The sequence below is a fragment of the Serinus canaria genome, chromosome 21 (genome assembly GCF_022539315.1).
Source record: "Serinus canaria isolate serCan28SL12 chromosome 21, serCan2020, whole genome shotgun sequence".
Lineage (NCBI taxonomy): Eukaryota > Metazoa > Chordata > Aves > Passeriformes > Fringillidae > Serinus > Serinus canaria.
This window is the reverse complement of record NC_066334.1, coordinates 701,315-721,192: the sequence shown is the minus strand read 5'-3', so window position 1 is coordinate 721,192 and position 19,878 is coordinate 701,315. Positions and strand designations below refer to the sequence as shown.

The following is a 19,878-nucleotide window of genomic DNA, read 5'->3' as shown; positions in this document are numbered from 1 at the left end:
CTGCCCAAGGCTGGGTTCCCTCTTGGGAGCCCCAAGAGAAGCAGTAGAACACACTAGGAAAGTCACAAAAGACAGGTTTCTCTTGCTAGGCCGAGCAGGGACACAGTGACACATCATGGGAAAGGCAGTGGCCAAGGGACCTGGTGAGGCTGGACTGCTGCTGCCATATCCCAGCCACCTGCACGGTGGCACAGCCCTCACCTGTACCTCTCCCCTTTCTGTACTCATTTTCTTGCCCTTGGCTCAATCCAAAATGGGCAATTTGGAGAGCAGAGCTCACAGCTCCCTAAATAAGGAGCCGCACAGAGCACCAGACTGACTCCCAGCTCCAGGATGCTGGTTGTATTCGGGAGTTCTGCAGGGCTCACAGGCTCCCTGGGCCTTGGCAATTTGCTGCAGTGTCTGCACAGCAATCACTGCTGGGGACTGAGCAGGAACTGAGCCCTGGCCAGGTGTGTTGGGTGAGGAAGGGGCTAATAGGCCATCCAGGTTGTATCAGCTCTGCTGCATCCCGTGGCACCAGGCCTGTTCTGAGTGGTGCAGGCATAGTGATTAAACCCATCCCAGCCTGGAGCTGTCACATCCTACACCAGGTCCTGGGAGAATGTGTGAATGTGTGTTTGCAGCCCAGACTGACAAACAACTGAGAGCTGCATTTACATAATGTCTCCTGAAAAGTGTCATTTTTCCTGGTAAGTGATAGCGAGGCAGCCAGCACAGGCTGCTACGGCACAGGGCTGCAGCTCTGCCTTTTGGGACATGTTTCCCAGGTAAAAGCAGGAGCAACAATGAGTCCTGAGTGGAAACCATACTGGTGTTTTCCATGCTCTGAGCAAGGCCTAGATTTGTACAGGAATAAGGTATTAAAAGGGCAGAAATCCTGAAGCTGCAAGTAGAGCACGAGAAAAATCACAACTGAGATTAGAATAAAGCAAGATTAGAGCAACAGGTCTCTAGTGATGGGGGAGAAAGGAATTTCAGGGACATGAAGGCAGGCGTTAATCATAGAATCATGGAATGGTTTGGGTTGAAAGGAATCTTAAATGACCTCGTCTCATTCCACCCCCTGCTGCAGGCAGGGACACCTGCCACTATCCCAGGTTGCTCCAAGCCCTGTCCAACCTGGCCCTGGACACTTCCAGGGATAGGGAAAGAAGGATGCATTAGGGTGAGGCAGGGTATGCAGTGAGGCTGAGCAGGAATGCTGGATGTGAGGGAGTGCCTTGCACAGAGATGTTGGAAGAGGGAGGCTACAAGAGAAGGCATGTTAGGTATTGTATTATATACCTATACATAGATATATCTGCTGGAAATCTGGGAGCACTGGGATGGGCTCTGGCAAAGGTCTCTGGGTTCCTGCAGGGAGACAGCACTCTACAGGACAGGGACAGGTCAGGGAAGGGGTCTCACTGGGGGTCTCACTTTGCCCAGGAGATGGGCAAAGCTCAGGAGCTGGAGGAGGAAGACATGGTGTAGTGGCAGATGCTGCAGCACAGAAGACGGTGATGCTTCAGGGGGTGTTGGTTGTCACAGACATCTGGAGGAAATGCTCAGGCACCTGACAGTGTGCAGGGCTGAGAGCAGGGCAGGGATCAGGGGCAGGGGGGATCTGGAGCTGCCCTGCCCACACACACATGCACACCTTGCCCAGAGCCCTCCCCACAAATCCCGAGTGAACAGGAGCACGAACCGAGCAGCGAGCGGCCCCCCAGGGCCGGGGGGGGCCCCCGGTACGTACTGTGGCCACTGGTGTAGTGCTGCAGCTTGTCCGTGTACTCCGAGTCAGCCCGCTCGAAGCCCCGTCTTCTGGAAGGGAAGGGAGACCTGAGCACAGCATGGGCCCCTCGGGGCTGGGGCTGCGCTGTGGGGACACCTCTGCCCCCTCTGTGCCATCCCCCATCTCCAGTGCCCATGCCCTGCCCGGCCCTGGGTGTCTCAGCCTGTCCTACCTGTTGCACACGATGCCGATGACCACTACGGCGATGAGGAACACCAGCCCCGCCGCTGAGGAGCCGATGATGAGTGGCAGCTTCTCCTGCACACTGGTCTGGTACTCGGCTGCCACAGAGGAAAAGGGAACAGGTTACTGTGGCATGGCATGTGCCATCCCCCACAAGGCCATTGAGGTCAGAGGACAGCCCTGAGCATGTGCCACGTTTGATTCCTGGCATGGCTTTGGTCTTGGACAGTTGGGACTCCCCTCTGGCTGAGGGATGTGTCCCAGAAGGAAGGCTGGATGGAGCTATTCCTTTTGGGAGAAAGGTTTACTCCTGTGGATGCATGCTGTGCCTTGTCCTTGGCCCCAGGGCCAGAAAACTGGCTTGGTCTGTTTTATTTAGCAGCACAAATTTAGAAAAGTAAAACATGGCTCTGCATTTGTCATCAGCAGCTATGCGGGTAAAAAACAGATTTTGCTTCTTCTACATCCATCTGAGCAGACACATCCCCACAAGAGAAAGGCTGGGCAGAAACTGGGACTTCTCTGCATGGAACAAGCACCCAGGCCCCTCTCCAGGTCTTGAATGTCATTTCTCAATACACACTTGAAGGGACTGACCAGCTGTTTGTCTATCTCCACATCTCTCTAGACCCTGAGTCACCTTTACAGAGCAGCTGCAGACTCACCTTCAGTCATGGTCTGGAAATACATCTTCCCACTGTAGCGGCCGTAGCCGGCCACGGTGCGCGCCCGCACCTGGAACACGTAGATGGTGCCTGCCTTGAGGTTCTGCACTGCCACAGTGTTGGTGGGGCTCTTCACTGTGGTCGAGTTCAACTCGCTCAGATCCTGCCAAGAAAAAAACAAATCTGTCATCAGAAAAAACAGTCCAGAATCAGGTGTTGTGCTTCCAGAAGGAGGAAGGGCAGGAGACTATGGTGGAGAGACCACCAAGGTCTGAACAAAGAGGTCTTTCCTGCTGGCAGGGAGACACAAACTCAGGGATGTGAGTATGGATATCCCTGGGCTATTCACCACCTCTCAGGAAAGGCTCTAGGGAAGGCAGTAGCTACAAAATTCATGTTGCTTCTTTAAGCCTTGAGGTCCATGGAGATGGGAAGATGGGAACTTCTTCCCTCTTCTGTGCTTTTCTCTTTGCACTTTCCTCCTCCCCCACCCTCTCCTGCTGTGCCTTAGCCAGCTTGAGCACAGTCCATATGCTCTTCCCCAATTCCCATCTCCCTTTGCCAGGAGGTAAAGCCCATCTAAACACTGGGTTTTGGACCTCAGGAGAAGTTCCGCTTGCACCCCACTGCCCAGAGCCTGCTTCTCCAGGGGCCACAGCCAAGTTTCCAAGGCTAGGGACCCCAAGAGCATATTTAAAAGTGATAATGAGACTATTTCCAAACTTTTGTTCTGCCCTTTGTCTGCAGTTTTGTAGCTGAGGACTGGAGCAGTCACATAGTGGTAGAGGTGATGGTTCCATCAATGCCCTTAGGAACTGTGCCCTTCATCCAGAAGCACTGGTGGATAGGCAGGATTTCCTCATACAAGAGAACAGGTAGTCCCTGTCTCCCAGGGACTTGCAGTCAACAGAGGACAATGACAGAGGGTTCTGAACATGGCCAGAGAAAGTGGCTGGGAGCCTGGCTGCCATGAAGTCCCAAAAGTCATAGCAAAACAGCAATGCCAACAGTACAATGCTTCTGGAAAACAAAGAGCTCTTAGGAAAGCCCAGCTGTGAGCAAGCACCCGAGAAAAGGAGGCGCAGGCACAGATTTTGGAATCCAGTGGCTGTAGTGACACTGAAGGTATTCATCCATCCTGGCTGTACCTTGGGTCTGGCAGGTCAGGCTGCCCTGGCAGATTACCAGATGGAACAGAGGAGCAGCAGCTCAAAATCTGAGCTGGCAAGTTCCAGTGAGTCCCTGACTTGAAGTCACTGCACAGGATGCCCCCTGAACCCTCAGTGAGGAAGGGTTTCCTCATGAGACTCTGGCAGGGACTGGCAGAAAGTGAGACAAGAGGTTTGGGGAACTCTGTAAGTGTGACTGAGGGTGTGAGCAAGGGATTGACCTCTGTCCCAGCTCTGAAATGACATGGAGATGGAGATGGATGCATGGAGACATTTCTGCTTTTCCCATGGGAACAAGAGGTCAGTGTGAAACTCCCAGAAAAGAGAAAGCACCTCCTCACCAACTTCTGCAGTAAAGTGCTGATGGACAGAGGGTAATGAAGGGGCAATCAGGCAGAAGGAAGATCCCACAGAATCATTAAGGTCAGAAAATTCCTTCAAAATCATCAAGTCCAACCTTTGACTGATCCCCACCTGTCAGCAGCCCAGAGCACTGAGTGCCATGTCCAGTATTTCTTGAACACCTCTGGGGTGGGGGCTCCACAACCTCCTTGTGCAGCCCCTTCTAATATCTGAGCACTCTTTCCATGAAAAAATTCTTCCTGCTGTCCAACCTGAACCTCCCTTGGTACACCTTGAGACTATGTCCTCTTGTCCTGTTGCTTTTTCCCTGGAAGAAGAGACTGACACCCACCTGGCTGTACCTTCCTGTAAGGGATCTTGTGGTCAAAGAATCATGGAACACATTCAGTTGGAAAGGGACCTTAAAGCTCATCCAGTTCCACCCCTGCCACAGGCAGGGACACCTTCTAGTAGACAGAGTGTCCAACCTGGCATTGGATGCTTTCAGGGATGAGGCAGCCACAGCTTCTCTGGGCAACCTGTGCCATGGCCTCTATACACCATCCAACCTGGCCTTGGGTGGAGTTAATTTTGTGTCTCGGGCTGTTGGTTGAGCAGTGCTCTGGTGTGGTGCTTAGAGAGGAGCCTGGCAGGAATGTATTTCTTCAAGTGTGTGGCCAAACCCAAGGAGTGGAGATGCTGATGGCAAATCCTTCTGCAGGGAGTGCAGGGGAGTTCTGCGTTACATGTAGGGGCATGGAGGAATATGACAAGGGGGAGTGGCTTTAGACTGAAAGACAGCAGGGCTAGATGAGATACTGGGGAGAAATTTCCCTCTGTGATGAGGCCCTGGCACAGGGTGCCCAGAGCAGCTGTGGCTGCCCCTGGATCCCTGTCAGTGTCCAAGGCCAGGCTGGACAGGGTTTGGAGCACCCTGGGCTATGGAAGGTGTCCCATGGCAGGGGTGGAATGAGATGGGCTTTGAGGTCCCTTCCAGCCAAACCATCCCATGATTCTGTGAAACACCTGGGAGACCTCCACTATTAACACTGTTCAGGAACACTTTTCCCTTCTAAAAACTACAGTATCTGTTGCATGCATCTGGACTTGGTGCTGAAGGTTCCTGATTGTCACTGGGGTCTCTCGTAATTAGACTGATGACAGTGAAAAGCTCAAGTACAGATACACACAGACCAAGGAAAGATGAGCACACAGAAAACTCATGGCCTCGTTTGTCCGATCAGGCCTCAGCACTCCCTTGGACCTTTCCCAGGCAGGCAAGGAGAGAAATAGGTCAGGAAATGTTTACAGTTTTAGAGCTCATGGGCTTGGATGAATCCTCCCAGGCCCTTGGAGGGCACTAACAACACAGTGGCTTTAAAATAACCTGTCCAGCTCTTTTGGAGAACCTCATCCCTGCTCCTGGAGGACTTTAAATGGAATGTAATGGCCAAGCCTACAAGTTGCTTGACAGCCTGGGAAATTGACATCTGCCTGGCTGATGAACGTGTGCTCGTGATGTGCTCTCCTCTAAACCCAGACCACAAGGAAAAACCATTTACACCTCTCCACCCTCCCTTATCAAACCTGTTCTTCCTCCTTGGTATTACCTCTCCAGAACCTGCACATTCACCTCAAACATATTTCCCCTTTTACCTCTCTGGGTTCCTCCAGACAAGTGCATCCCAGGTGGTTTAAAGCAGAGGTTTGTGGTTTTGGGAGTTTTTTCCCTGCTGATTATCTTTTGAGTTTGGAGATCCTAATTCAAAATAACACACTGGTTTGATTTTGAGTCCTCATCTGATTCTCTCTCCCACAAGTCAAACTGAAGCTGAAACCAAAGTCTGATTAACAAAGAAGGAGTCTCTTGAAACATGGGTAGGCTGCAAGACACCCAAAGGATTTACAAAAATTGCTTCAAAAAAGTTGTTCTCCCCATCTTATAATGTTCTCCCCATTTTGCATCCCTAAGCCTATGTTGATGGTTCAGCCCTGGTTTCCCCCTCTCCCTGAGTTGGTTCCCTCCTGTTCTGGGAAAGCTGCCAAGCCCTTGTCTCCACCCCCATTCCCTTAGCAACCACCCCACTTGTTACATTTTCCCCTCCTCCAGAGCCCTGTCCATCTCCCGGGGCCCTGCCCATTTCTCCAGAAACTTCTCCCTTCCTCAGAAGGTGATTGGGCAGGTGCTCCGAGCCCCTCCCTAGCTCTTATATCATTAGTTCTCGCCCATGTCAGTTATGTCCGATTCCCCTCCTCAGTTTCCCCCATTGGTTCTTGTACCTATGTTCCACCCCCTTTATATACTGCTGTTACTCTTCATTCCCTGCCTTTTCCCACCTAGATCCCTGGAGATAACAAAAGCTCTGGACTGCACCAGGCGAGTTAAGACCCTCTTTTCTCTCAAGCTTCTCCGCTTTTGCCACTCCTCTCGATATTGCTGCCCTGTCGAAGGTGCTGCCTGACGCCCCGGAGAATTAAGGCAGTGCCCCCCCGCTGCTAGCTGCTGCTGTGCTCCCAGCTAGCCGGTGCCGCCTCCCCGCCGCTCTCAGGGGAGTAAAGTGCACTCAACGCAGCAGCGCAGCACTCTACTTCTATCTCACTTCCATATCCACCCTCACAGGTCCTCTCCCCCATCCTTCATCCCCCAGCCAGCTCATGCCCCTACTCCAGCACTGGAGACGTCAAAGGGCTCCTTGGCCTCCTAAAGTCTTGCTCTGGTGACCAAATTGGGCTGAATGTCTTCAAACAATTACAAAATGGGTGACTTTGAGCATCATCAAACTCAATCATTTTGCTTAATGAGGAGGGCTAATTACTCTTTGCTGTGTCTGACATTGCAGTGGGTCTCCAGCTCCCACACTCCAGGGTGAGTTTGGCAACTTTGGATAAAAACTGCTACGCCCTTTCCAAATAAAGACAACATAGACTTTTTTAATAAAACAAACACTGGCAGGTACCTCTTGGAAGAGAAAAAACAACACATTAAGGTGGGGGCTACAGAGAGCAGCCACATCAGGCAGTGTTTGTGCAACAATCGGCACAGATTTGCTCCAACTTCACGTGAAAGAAACTCAAAATGTTGCCTTTGTACAAGCATTTTTAATGGCATCTAAGAATAGCAGTGTTATAAATAATCTGTAAAAGGGAAACAAAAATACACCTTTGTTTCAGGTATTGTGAATAGTGCTTTTCTGTCAACACTAAAATAAATTCTTCTATTTTTTTAATTTAATGTCTGTGTATAGAAGAGAATCCATTAAAAATGAAGAGTCAAGGTGCTTTTTATACACAATTTGTATGGTGCTACTCTTCATTTAAGCTGTTTTCATGAAAATAAAATTTAATTTTCTACTGGGGGAAAAAAATTCCACCAGAAAAAACTTAACCAGCTCCAGAGACCTTTGCTGAGCACATGGGACAGTTTGTAATGAAATATTTGGAAGGAAATCACCTCTGCACAGACTGGCAGTGGAGTGAGACACACCTGGGATGTGTCACACACCATGTCTAACTACTGGATTGATGGGAAGCAGGAGAGGAGCATGGCAGGGCCAAAGCCCTGGCACAGGTGGCCCAGAGAAGCTGTGGCTGCCCCTGGATCCCTGGAAGTGTCTGAGGCCAGGTTGGATGGGGACTGGAGCAGCCTGGGACAGTGGAAGGTGTCCTTGCCATGGCAGGGGGTGGGACTGGATGAGCTTTAAGGTTCCTTCCAACCCAAACCATTCTGGGATGCTTCCATGGTTCTCTGAAACCAGGACAGGGAGAACCTCAGCCCAGCTCTCCCCTCTGTGCCAGACTTAGTGCTCCATGAACAGCACTGCCTAAGAGTGGGGCCACTTGTCCCCATCATCAGGGACATGTTGCGCTCAAACTCTGACAATGGGACAGGCAGATGTGGCTGCCTGCAAAGACTGGCCACCAGCAACAGCACTGTTTTTTTAGACAAAAATTCCCTTTATTTGCAGCCTCCCTCAGAAAACAGAGGAGAGGGAAGAAAGAAAAAGGGCAAGACACTAAGATAAAGTAAGAGGAGGAGAATGTACTCCCTGAGATCTTCTGCCTCTACATTGAGGGTCCCCAGGGAAAGGACCCCTCTTGCTTCCCAGATCTGTCTTGTTATCTACTCATCCATCTTGCCACATATTCTGGGATAATTTCCAAGGGTCAAAATAAATGGCTGTGATTTATGCAATATAGGTCAGGACCTATTTAACAGCTTACAAAGGAGCGCCCCCCCTTCCCCATTCTCTCTCTGGCTCTTGGTGATGAGAAAATAGGTCACAGGCAGGCAGTGGGGGGGGATTAATCATTTCTTCTGGCAACTGCTGGGAAAAATATTTTCAGTTCCATTTAATCATAAAGCTTTTTAATTAGTTACTTTGCAATTTATAATGTATAGTTTATAAGCTCTTGTGCAAGGGGGCAGATTCCTGGAAGGAGAAGTCTCCTGCTCCCCATCTCCCCTGGGCTGCACAGATGAAGTTCAGACTGGCAGGGCCTGGCAGGTCCTCGACCAACCTTCACATGGTCCTCAGGTCTCTGAGTAGCCACTGGTGGGATGGACCTGGGCACAGTCCAGAAAAAATCCCTCTGTCTGCCTGGACAGGGAGGTTATGGAAGGAGCAGGTTCCTCAGGGATGAAAGAGCCAGAGCTTCAGGACCCTGTCAGGCTGCCTCCATAGTGCAGCATGAACCCTCCATGGGAGCATGGGACACCTTCTCCCTGTACAACATCTGGGCTCAGGATGCTGAAAGGATGTTAAACTCACCTTTGGTGTAGATGCACCCATGGACAGCACTCCAGAAAATCTCCAGGACTGGACACCCACTGAGTGTGCTCCAGCCTGGGACTGGATGTTCCCTGTCATTCCCATTTCCTACTGATGCCACAGCACACAAAAAGGAAAAAATAGACCCTGGACCTTGGCTACCCTGCTCTCCCTACAATGGGTCCACTTGTAACCAGCTCTGTGGAGGTGACAGGAGAAGCTCCTGAATGACCAGTAGATTTTCTACATTTGGGCCACTGGAACCATCACTGGACCCCAAGGATTGATGGCCACGTGTCATCACTGGACCCCAAAGACTGATGGCCACCCCAAGGATTGATGGCCACTGTCACCCATGTGACCAAATACGATGAGAGAAGTCTCCTACTGAACAACCACTGTATGCCCTTAAGTGAAGTCTGCACCCCTTCTCCCCCGGAATGCTGTGGGTGACCCCCGTGAAGGACCCTCAGTACCTTCTCGTAGTACTGCAGTTCATAGTCCAGGATGACTCCATTGGGCTGGTCAGGCTGGGACCAGGACAGGGTGATGCTGTCCACGGTGCGGCTCACCTGGTGCATGATGGACACGGCAGAAGGGGCTGGAAGAGAGAGGAGGACGGACAGTCAGACACCTGCACAGGTAGGACCCTCAGCCTGGCAGGAGGTGGGCAGGAGGGTTATTGCTGTTAGGAACTTGGAATTCACTTCCTGCACTGAGAGAGCTGCACAGAGGTCAGGAGATCCTGGATTTTGTTGTTTGTAGAGAGCAGTGAGGGGAGAAAAAATAGTTCTGCGGAACTGGTAGTTAGAAAACATGTAGGACAGTGCCTCAAGCAGGAAAATGGCAAAAGGAACCCACGGTTGGAGCAGGCACAGCACTGCTCCTCCACAAAAAGCCCCACCAGCCCCATACCATGCACTCCTCCCTGCCCACCGTGGGGAAACGGGTGGTCTTTGTCTTTCCATTCGCACAGAACAGCTTCCCAAGGCGCAAGCAGGCTGGGGTTGCAAGCTGCACATGCCAATCACGGGAAGCGCATCCAGCAGCCTGAGCAGGCAACACAAAGCTGACCTGACACGCTGACAATGGCGAGCCGCCTTGCCGGCCCCCGCTCCTCGCCGCGAGCACAAAGAGCCCGGCCGGCCCGCAGACACGCGGGCCGCTTTTGCTGCTGCTGCTGCTTCAACCAGGCCGGCCCTCGGCCGGGCCCGCCCCGGGAAAGCCGCGCCGGGCGCTGGGCTGACAGGCCCACGGGGCAGGGAGCGGGTCGTGGAGCTGCGGCCGCCCAGGGAAGCCCTCAGCGGCCCTGGTCCGGCCTGCTGGGGAGGGGGGTGAGCCAACAGCCCGGGCTGCTCCACTCCTGCGGGTCAGGAAACTCACCGGAGCCTGCAGGTTCTCCTGAGGGGAGCTCCCATCTCTGCTCTGTGAGCCCGGACAGCACCCAGGAAACGGCTGGAGCTCTCTCAGGGGAGTTTAGGCTTGAGATCAGGAAAGGTTCCTCCTCAGAGGGTGCTGAGCACTGCTCAGGCTCCCCAGGGTATGGGCACGGCCCCGAGGCTGCCAGAGCTCCAGGAGCGTTTGGACAGCGCTGCCAGGGATGCCCAGGGTGGGATTGTTGGGGTGTCTGTGCAGGGCCAGGACTGATAATCCCTGTGGGCCCATTCCAAGTCGGGATATTCTCTGATTCCAGGTGCTGACAGCAGAGCAGCCGACACCCCACCCCTGCTGCAGGGCTGACACCCAGGGCTGCCTGCGCTGCCTCCTCTCCCTGCATCCCAGAGCAGTGAGAGGAGCCCTCCCCGTGCCTAGCCTGCTGCTGGCTCTGCCAGCACATCCACCTCAGTGCAGGGCTACCCCAGACCTCCCCTAGGGCCAGCCCAGCCCTGGAGAGAGAGCTCGAGCTGCAGTGAGCTTTAGCCCTGGCACAGCTGCCAGCACAGGCTCACCACTGCAGCAGCTTCAGGGCACAGGAGAAGCCTCACAGGTAGGAGAGGACTGGAGAGTAGCATGAAAGCATGAAAGCTTTCCCATCACACGCATGCCAGGCCAAATGGATGCAGAGAGGTTTGCACTCAGATGGGCTTTTCCCCAAGTCCAACCCCTACAATATTTCATGGAAGAACAACTCATTCGGCAGCTCTGAGAAACAGCCTGGAGGAGGATCACCCAGAGTAAGGCACCTCTCACCCATCTTCAGGCTGGCTCCCCTTAGCATCAGGGGCAGTGACAGGAACTGTGCCAGCTGGGGTTGCAGTGGCAGGACCGCAGTGCTTGGACAAGCATGGCCCCAGCATGTTCCTGCACATCACAATAAATTACCACTGAGCAACTCCTCTCTAACACACCAATAAAAGCCATTTTTCTGGTCCACCGTCTGCCTCTTCACTGCTGGTTTTCTGACTCAGAGCACCACAGTTCCCAGGATGCTCAATGTCTGGGTGCCAAGGGGCTGGGTTTGGCAAACACAAGACCTGCCACCACACTGCTGCACCATTTTCCTTCAGCTGCCTGGGCTTCCCCAGTCCCGAAGGAAGGTGTGATGTGGATTAGCCTCAGCAGTGTTGTTGAGCTCCAGTTTTGTCCAGGAGAACAAAACTAGAAGGACAGCAGAGAACTTCCATCCCTGGAAGAAGTGTCCCAGGCCAGGCTGGATGGGGCTTGGAGCAACCTGGTCTGGTGGAAAGTGTCCCTGCCCATGGCAGGGGGTGGGACTGGATGAGCTTTAAGGTCCCTTGCAACCCAAACCACGCCATGATTCCAACAGATCCTGAGGCCAATCCTTCCATCCATTTCTGCTTGAGCAAAGCCCCATTACCCAACAGTCTGAAACCCTCTGTGTCACCTCAGCCTTCCCCTCACTCTGTGGCACTGCTCCCCTCCCACCTTGATATCCCTGTCCCACTGCTTCAGGCTACATCTTTCCAAACTCCTGGCAAGAGTTTCTCACGCTGGCATGAAGATAAAACACAGGTAATGTTTCTGGAGCCTGTCAGTTCTTGCCGGAGCTCACTGCTTCCTTGTTGAAACAGATTCTCTAGGACATCTGCAATTTTCAAGACAAACATCTGTCTCTGGAGACCAAGCTTAGAAGGAAGATGTGAAAGTGCTGTGGATGCCCTGTGGCATGGATGGCACTGGACTAAAGGAAGCACACAGCCTGCATCTCTGCCACCTGCTCTGGGAACTGATCCCACATTTACACACTGGGCTTTTCCAGGACAGGGGCCATGTATGGCCAGAGCCGTTCCACCACACCAGGATGTGGCAACATCCCATGATTCAGGCATAGGTTCAGTGGCCTTGCAGCTAGAGATGCTCCTCAGCTCCAGGTTCCTCCTGGAAGGAGTGAGGTCTCTGCGATGTTCTTCTTCCAACTCCATGCACTATACCCCTGCTTGGGAGTACAGGACTTCTCCAAGGCATCTCCTGCCTCTCCTGAAGGAGATGTACCAAACAACAGCTAGAGCAGGATGTGTGTCACTCATGTGCTGCTGGTACCTGGTGAACCTGCTCTTGTTTGGCTCAGCAAAAGACCCAAATGGATGAGGTGGGGCTCATCTAATGAGCTTAATAAGGCAAATGCGCTCCATGGTGGGAGGAGGCAGGGGAGATGAATGACTACAGCAACCTCAGCACCTTTCCTGCAGCTGGGGCAAGGGAGGGGCTCCAGAAGAGCAGGAGCCTCCCCACTGCATGTCCTCAGTAACTGCTGCTCTTATCACAGACACCAGGGAGTACACAGCAATAAAATCACAGAAGGGACCTCTGGATGTTTCTGGTTCCACGGGCTGGCAGAGTAATTACAAAATGAGATTGTTTTGCTCAGGACTGTGTCCAGATGAGACCTAGTGAATCTGATCCCCATGGATGGAGCTCTCACAGGCTCTCTGAGCAGCAGCCCCCAGCTGCCTTGGTCTTTGGGGCAGAAACTTTCCCTCACATTCCACTGGGATTTTGCTGGTTATGCCTTGTGGACATTGCCACTGTTCTCCCCCTCAATGCCCCTCAGCCTCCTCCTCTCCAGGCTGATCAGACCCAGCTCTCAGCTGCCCTCACCTCTGATGCTCTAGCCCCAGCCTCAGGGTAACCTCATTGTCCTGCTGGACCTGCTCCAGTTTGTCCATGAGGGTGATACTGGGAGCCCCAGAAGACGCAGGAGCCCTGGTGTGGCCTCAAGATTGTTTGTTTCCTTCTTGTTCCAAGCAGATGGAAACAATCAATCCCTCTCCTGGACTTTTTGCTAACAGAGCACAGCACTGCAGTGTCACAAAACATGGTCCTTTGTCACACCCTTTATGCCAGGTGAGGGCCTGAGGTGCACAGAGAGGCCCCCAGTCCTGTGAATCAGGGATGGGCTGGCACTGGATGTCTGAGCTTGAAACCAGTTTAGATGAGCCAGCCAGAGTGACTTTCCCAGGTCCAGTCAGCAGGAACAGCTTCAGCTGGATTCTGACACAATGCCCAGGCAGCTGACTGTGTCCTGCGACACACAGAGGAGATCAGATATGGAGAGTCCCCACTTTCAGAGCCTTGACCACCCTGTGATGTCACCATGAAGGTGTGAACAGAGGTGGATTTATCCCAATGGGGTCTCCAGGGGTAGGTATGTCCCAAAAGTGCAAAAAACAAACAGACCTTCCTTCATTCCACAGCTGATGGAAACACTGCTCCTGACTGAATCCATTAAACCTCAATGCCATTTGATTGCACAGATTTCACAGAATAATCTGAGTTGGAAAGGATCCACAAAGATCACGGAGTCCATCTCTGAAGTGAATGGTCCAATATGGGGAACAAACCCACACCCTTGGCATTATCAGCACGGGGCACTGAGGCAAACCCAACCACTGCAGTCCTTGAAAGGCACTTTCTGCATCCTCTTGATCAGGGATGGCCTCAGATTCCTCAGAGTGCAGCCCTGTGGCTTCCCTGAGTTGCTGGAGAAATAAACCACACCAAAACCACCAGTGGAGTGTAAAACAAGCTTAATGAAAATCCACTAATGTACAAAGCCAACATGTCCCACACGGTGACCCCTCTGGGGCAGAAGCACAGGAGATATGCCAGTGACACTTCCGTGGTCACCACCCCGAGCTCCTGCACGGCCACACAACACTGGTCACAGACAGACCCCTGCCCAGGCTGGGCTGGGCATTTGGCAGTTTATCTTAATCCAGGCAGCAGAGCAGACTTCTGAGGCTGGGGCACCTCTGCAGGATCAGTGTGGGGGTGCTGACAGCTCTGCAGCACACACAGGGCACTGCCTGAGCTCAGGAATTGGAAGTACTTGGGAAGGATGGGGTTCAGGAGGTCCCCCCATGCTCAGGTCTTGCCAGCAGAGCTGCATGGCCATCACCTCCCTGAAGGGATCACTCCTGAGCTTTGCCAGGGCTGGAATGGCAGACACCATCTGTGTCCTGGGCTGATCCCATGGCATGGGCAGCAGGTCCAGGGAGGGGTTTTCTGCTCCTCTGCTCAGCTCTGGAGAGACCCCCCTGCAATTCTGCCTCCAGCCCTGGGGTCCCAGCATAGAAAGGACGTGGAGGAGTTGGAGCAAGCCCAGAGGAGGCTATGGAGATGTTCCATAGGCTGGAGCCCCTCTGCTCTGGAGCCAGGCTGGGAGAGCTGGGGGTGGTCAGCCTGGAGAAGAAGAGGCTCCAGGGAGAGCTCATAGCCCCTTCCAGGGCCTAAAGGGGCTCCAGGAGAGCTGCAGAGGGACTGGGGACAAGGGATGGAGGGACAGGACACAGGGAATGGCTTCGTATTACCAGAGGGCATGGCCAAATGGGATATTGGGAAGGAGCTGTTCCCTGTGAGGGTGGGGAGGCCCTCGCACAGGGTACCCAGAGTAGCTGTGGCTGTCCCTGGATCTCTCAAATGCCCAAGGCCAGTTTGGACAGGGCTTGGAGCAGCCTGGGACAGTGGAAGGTGTCCCTGCCATGCCAGGGAGTGGAATGGGATGGGCTTTGAGGTCCCTTCCAACCCAAATCATTCTGGGATTCGAAGATACCTCAAGACATTGTCCTTTCAAACCAGGCTGGCTCAATGTCACAACGTGGACATAGCCAGGCAGGTCTCAGGTCCCACTACACACCATATTTTCCATAAAGGCATCCTTATGGAACAACTGGGATCTTAAGTCCTGCTTGACTGACTGCCTCTCAGGAAGGCTCAAATACCCACTGGGGAGGAAATGTGTGGTCACAGTGGGGTTTGGCAAGGGAAGTACCAAAGCCACCAGGCTGGTTTTGACCTCCCCAGAATTAGTGTAGTACCTTCAGCCTCACAGAAGCCAATGCTTCTGGTACCTCGAGGTGGGTCTAGCCCGTGTCAGGGTGGGGCTGACATATCCTGATGCTCTAATCTAACAAAAGGGTAACAGCCAAGGAAATGCATCCTGTGCTCTTGGCTTGGTCCCAGAGCCATGGTGTGGGGTCAGTAGCAGCAGATACAGCCCAGGCTGTGCTGCTCTGGCCTCTCCCACATTCATTATCCATGTCTAGGTGAAGCAGCTGGCCTAGATGATCATTGTAGGTATTTCCAACTGAAATATTCTATATTCCATTCCACAGACTGTGCTGAGAAAAGGGATGACCCAAGAGGCCCAGGTGCCTTCACACGGAGCAGAGAAGAGCTGTGAAGGCTGACAGGACTGAACCCTCCTCTCCCACTGCCCCCTTCACATCCCCAGAGCACCAAATCCCAGGAATGCTGCTAGGATGGGACTCCCAGAGCTTCTGGTCTACCGTCACACCCTGTATTAGGTGAATCTTTAAAACTCCAAGGATGGGGCTACCCTCAGTAGCCCCTCTGTATCATCACCCCTTAGCCTTTCTGACTAGCTCTAGATAAAATCCCAATTTTTGGTCATGAAACACATTCCTTCTCTGTCACATCCCTATAAACGAGCCCCACCATGTCTTGCTTCCCAGGCACTGTAGCTGAGGCACATCCAGAATCTAAAATATGTCTTCTAAAGAGAAAAAAAAAAAAAAAAAAAAAAAAAAAAGGGAAGATCACAAGTGAAGGTCGGGGCCCTGATTATGAAGCTGAAGCCACTTTTATGAAAGAGCTGTGGTTTTTTATTTTTTGAAAGAGCTTTTGCTAAAGATCCCACCCAGGCACATCTCTCTTTACAGCTTTACATCTTTGACTGAAAGCATGTCCAGGCTTTCCTGTGAGAGAGCTGCTCTCTGAGGATGCTGTGACATGAGGATAACACCTCCCTGGGCACGAAACCAGGAGCTCCATGGCTCCAGAGCAGTACCACAAGGCTACTTCAGCAGCCTGTGCTAAGGGAAACCAAACCCCAGGTGGCACAGATCCATCTCACAATGGCAGCTTAACCTGCACTGAACCTCCACAAGAGGCTTTGGGTTCTGTAAGTAAGGATTTGCCTGATCTCCTGCAGGGACAAAGGGGGTGTTGGTTGCACCACAAAGCCTCAGGCTTGGCATAGCCAGAATTTGACTTTTATAAAAATATTTGCTACTTTGGGACTTGCTGGAAACAATGAAAAGTATAAAGGGAAAGAAGGAAATGGAAGAAAACAGTAAGGAACAAAATGTAAGTTTTCCAGGAGAAAAAAATCACTATTTAATCACAGGAAAGCCTGAAGAAGGTCACACCAAACCCAGGGCAGTGCAATGAGACAGCACAAGAGGAGAACAATTTAGCAGAGAATTGGGAAAAGCTCTATAACACCCAGGTCTGAACATCTGTACAAACCCAGGCAGAGCTAAAAATAGCTGAAACACTTGTGTTGACCCCCTGAGTATGCTACAGACACACCCCCTGCCTCCTTTGAGGACTTCAGATGATGCTGAGCCCACCATGCCTCTGGGGAGGTTTCCCTCAAGCTCTCTTTGAAAATCCACCTTTTATTTTCAGGTTAAAGTTTATGGACTTCAGTTTCCGACTGCAGGAACTTTTCTGGGTTTTGTAACTAAATGGAGGAGGAGTCTAGAAAAAGAATATTGTCATCATGGACGAGCTGAAAGATAGTGAAAATATTTCCTTTTTGTCTGTGGAGTGTTGGAACTGGAAGATCTTTAAGGTCCCTTGCAACACCAATCAGCCAATGATTCTGTGATTCCTTTCTGTTTTCCAAGTAGTTTCCTGAGCACTTCACACATTTATCAGCCTGATGACTCCCTCCTCTACCTTTTCTAATTTTTTGTTAATCTCCTTTTTCAAACATAAACCTCAAAACTGAGTTCAGTACCCAAGATCCATCTCTCCAGAGATAGCATCCATCTTCTTGCTGAGGTTTGATATTCCTCTGAGTGTGTCCAAGGTGACACTTCCCTGTCTCAGCTCAGCCCTGCAGAGCTGCTCTTCCCTCTCCCCTGGGCACTTCCACTGAGTATTTTTGGCTGTGCCCCCCTGCTCAGGGAAGGGAGGAGGCTGTTCCTGCATTTCCTATCATCCCAGTTCTGCTGGGAGTGGTGTGAGAGATCCTCAATGCATCCAAAGTTCATGTAATTGGTAAAACTCTCTCTAAAGCTCAGGGAAATTAATTAGGAGAAACCTGATAAAAAGCAGCAGAAGGGCATCCCACAATGAAGAATTGTTTTGGAGCAATGAGAAAGAAATAGGCCCATTTTCCTCCTTGCTTCTATGTCTCTGAGTTGATTTGAGGGTTCTTAGGCAGCTCATGTGTTTGTCTCTCTAATCCATCCCCACAACACCACAACTCTGAGCAGTTCCAGGAGCCCCAGGACTCTCCTAGGACATCTTCCTCTTTTATATTCAACAAAAACTTCCATCTGGGAGCTGTTCCTTTCTCCCAGCCCTGCTTTTTCAACATCCTGAGCTCACCCTCCCTCCTATCCCACCTCTATCTGCCTCATCCCTGGAAGAGGCTAAGGCCAGTTTGGACAGGGCTTGGAGCAACCTGGGATAGTGGCAGGTGTCCCTGCCTATGGGAGGGAGTAGAATGAAATGATCTTCAAGGTTCCTTTCAACCCAACCCAGTCTGGGATTCTGTGATTTTATAATTCAGTATTCTGGTTCATCCCATCCCAAAGGACACATCAGGGCATCCTTTTCTAATAGACTTTGATAGCAGAGGCCAATTTTCTGTGTCAGGTCCTGACTCTTGGGCCACCATCACTGCCAGTGTTTTCTAGGAAGTCTGGCTCCCAATAAACCAAGCCCACATCCAGCTACACACTGGACAAATGTCCATGGCACTCCAGGGCCACTTTGCAGCCTTGGTGCTGCTGTGATCTGTGGAAGCTCACAGTGTACAGGCTGGGAAGCTGGACCACTGCTGTAAAGGGAATAAAATGGGAAAAGACACTTCCACCAGCCAGGGCAGCACTGCAGGGAGCAGCCCAGGGACTCAGACTCTGATGGCAGCATCTTCTGGGAGTGCCTGGTGGGACTGTGTGGCTCCAGCCTGCAGGGGAGACACGAGGACCTTTCCAGCTTCTCTTTCATCATCTTTAGACCCATTTGAACGGCTGCCATGCAATCTTCCTCCCAGTCTGCAGCCAGCCCCTCCTCACCTGCCAGTCCCAAGGCTGAGCCCCTACTCCTGGCTAGTGGGGCAGCGCTATCAAGATCCGGTAAAATCAAAGCATCCATTCCTCTGCTGGCTTAACTGAAAGAATCAGGTTACAGGCAGCAAACCCCCTATCTCTGATCACTTTAATTCCACTAACCCATGTCATGTCAGACAGAGTCAACATTTGCTCTGGAAAACACTCACGACTCAGAGAGAGCAAAGCCAGCCCAGCCTGTGGCCTCTCCCTGGCAACACTTTGAAATCACCCAGGGGAAAAGGCGAGGTGAACAGCTGGGAGCTTTCCAGCATCTCCTCGGAGCCCTCCTGACAGATCTCGGTCCCTGGAGTGTCAGGTTACTGGACGGGGTTTGGAGGGGGGGGGGAACTGCTTTTATTATACGAAGATCAGCAGGGAATTCTGGCATTTTCAATTACCCCATGCAGCAGCGGCTGTGATCAGGGTCAGGATTAACTGCCTGACCCGCGGATGAAGACAGAGTGGCAGGGAAATGCACCATGATGCTGCAAGGCACCAGCCAGTCCAGAGCCACGGGACAGGGCAGGGAATGAGGGAATGGGGAGATGTGGGGAAGAAGGTTCTGTCAGAGCAGAATTTCTGTCAGAACATCTGGCAGGGGATACCTGTGACTGTCCTGTGTGAAGGGGGAGACTTGGAAAGCCTTGGGGGAAGGGAGCAAGCTTCCCTCTCACTGCCTTCACCCAGGGACTCAGTCTGAGTGGGTAACCCAGGTAGCTCCAACATGTGGGGAGCAGGATTCCCTGTGGGTCCAGAGCAGGACATTCCCCAGGATAGTGTTCCCACACCCTGTGCAGTGAGGCTAGAGGTGATGCTGTACAGGAGCCAGGACAGTGCTGTGATCAGTCACAGAGCAAGGGCTGTCCTGACCTTCAATCCACAGGGCTTGGAGACTCTAGGCTGGGGATCCAGGCTCCATCAGTCTGGAAAAATGTGTTTGAAGTGGAGGAACACACATGGCCTCTGTGCAAGGCTTCAGGCAGATGGAGCAGGCACAGGGGTGGGGGTGAGCTCTGTTTCTCCAGCATGGGCAGAGGGGACAGATGGGACAACTGACCCCCACATTCCCAGAGATGTGGATGTCTCTCACCACTATCTCACCTGCAGGACACCTAATCCAAACCAGCCCTCCCTCCTTGCCCCACGGCACCCCAGTCCCACACAGTCCCCGCTCCGGGTGCCACCACTGACCCCAAGGCCCCTGCTTTTTGTGCTCCTGTTCAGCTCAGAGTCCAAACCAATTCAGGTATTGAACTGAAAATCGGTTTCTCTGGTTAAAACCTCCTTCATTTTTTGCTTTTCTGGCTAAAACTCTCTCTGGCCATTTAAGTATCACAGGTTTTTACACCATGGGCCCTCCTGGAGAATGCATTTGAACTCAGATGCCTTCCTCCAGCACGAGCACTGAATGCACCACAGTGG

The 19,878-nt window shown here is 52.2% G+C and overlaps 1 protein-coding gene across 4 annotated transcripts in view; it reads right to left on the bottom strand.

Annotated features, from left to right (window-relative positions):
- The window catches only part of EPHB2 (EPH receptor B2), a 125,212-nt gene that overhangs the window by 14,205 nt on the left and 91,129 nt on the right, over nt 1-19,878 (bottom strand). Inside the window, exons 6-9 of one of the 4 annotated variants that reach the window (XM_030231468.2) lie at nt 9,382-9,506; nt 2,626-2,788; nt 1,950-2,058; nt 1,691-1,806 (exon numbers count right to left, since the gene is read on the bottom strand). In XM_030231468.2, coding sequence (XP_030087328.2) covers nt 1,691-1,806; nt 1,950-2,058; nt 2,626-2,788; nt 9,382-9,506 — 513 coding nt within the window. The remainder of the gene's footprint in view (nt 1-1,690; nt 1,807-1,949; nt 2,059-2,625; nt 2,789-9,381; nt 9,507-19,878) is intronic. The other 3 variants (XM_030231465.2, XM_030231466.2, XM_030231467.2) reach the window with 3 other exon arrangements.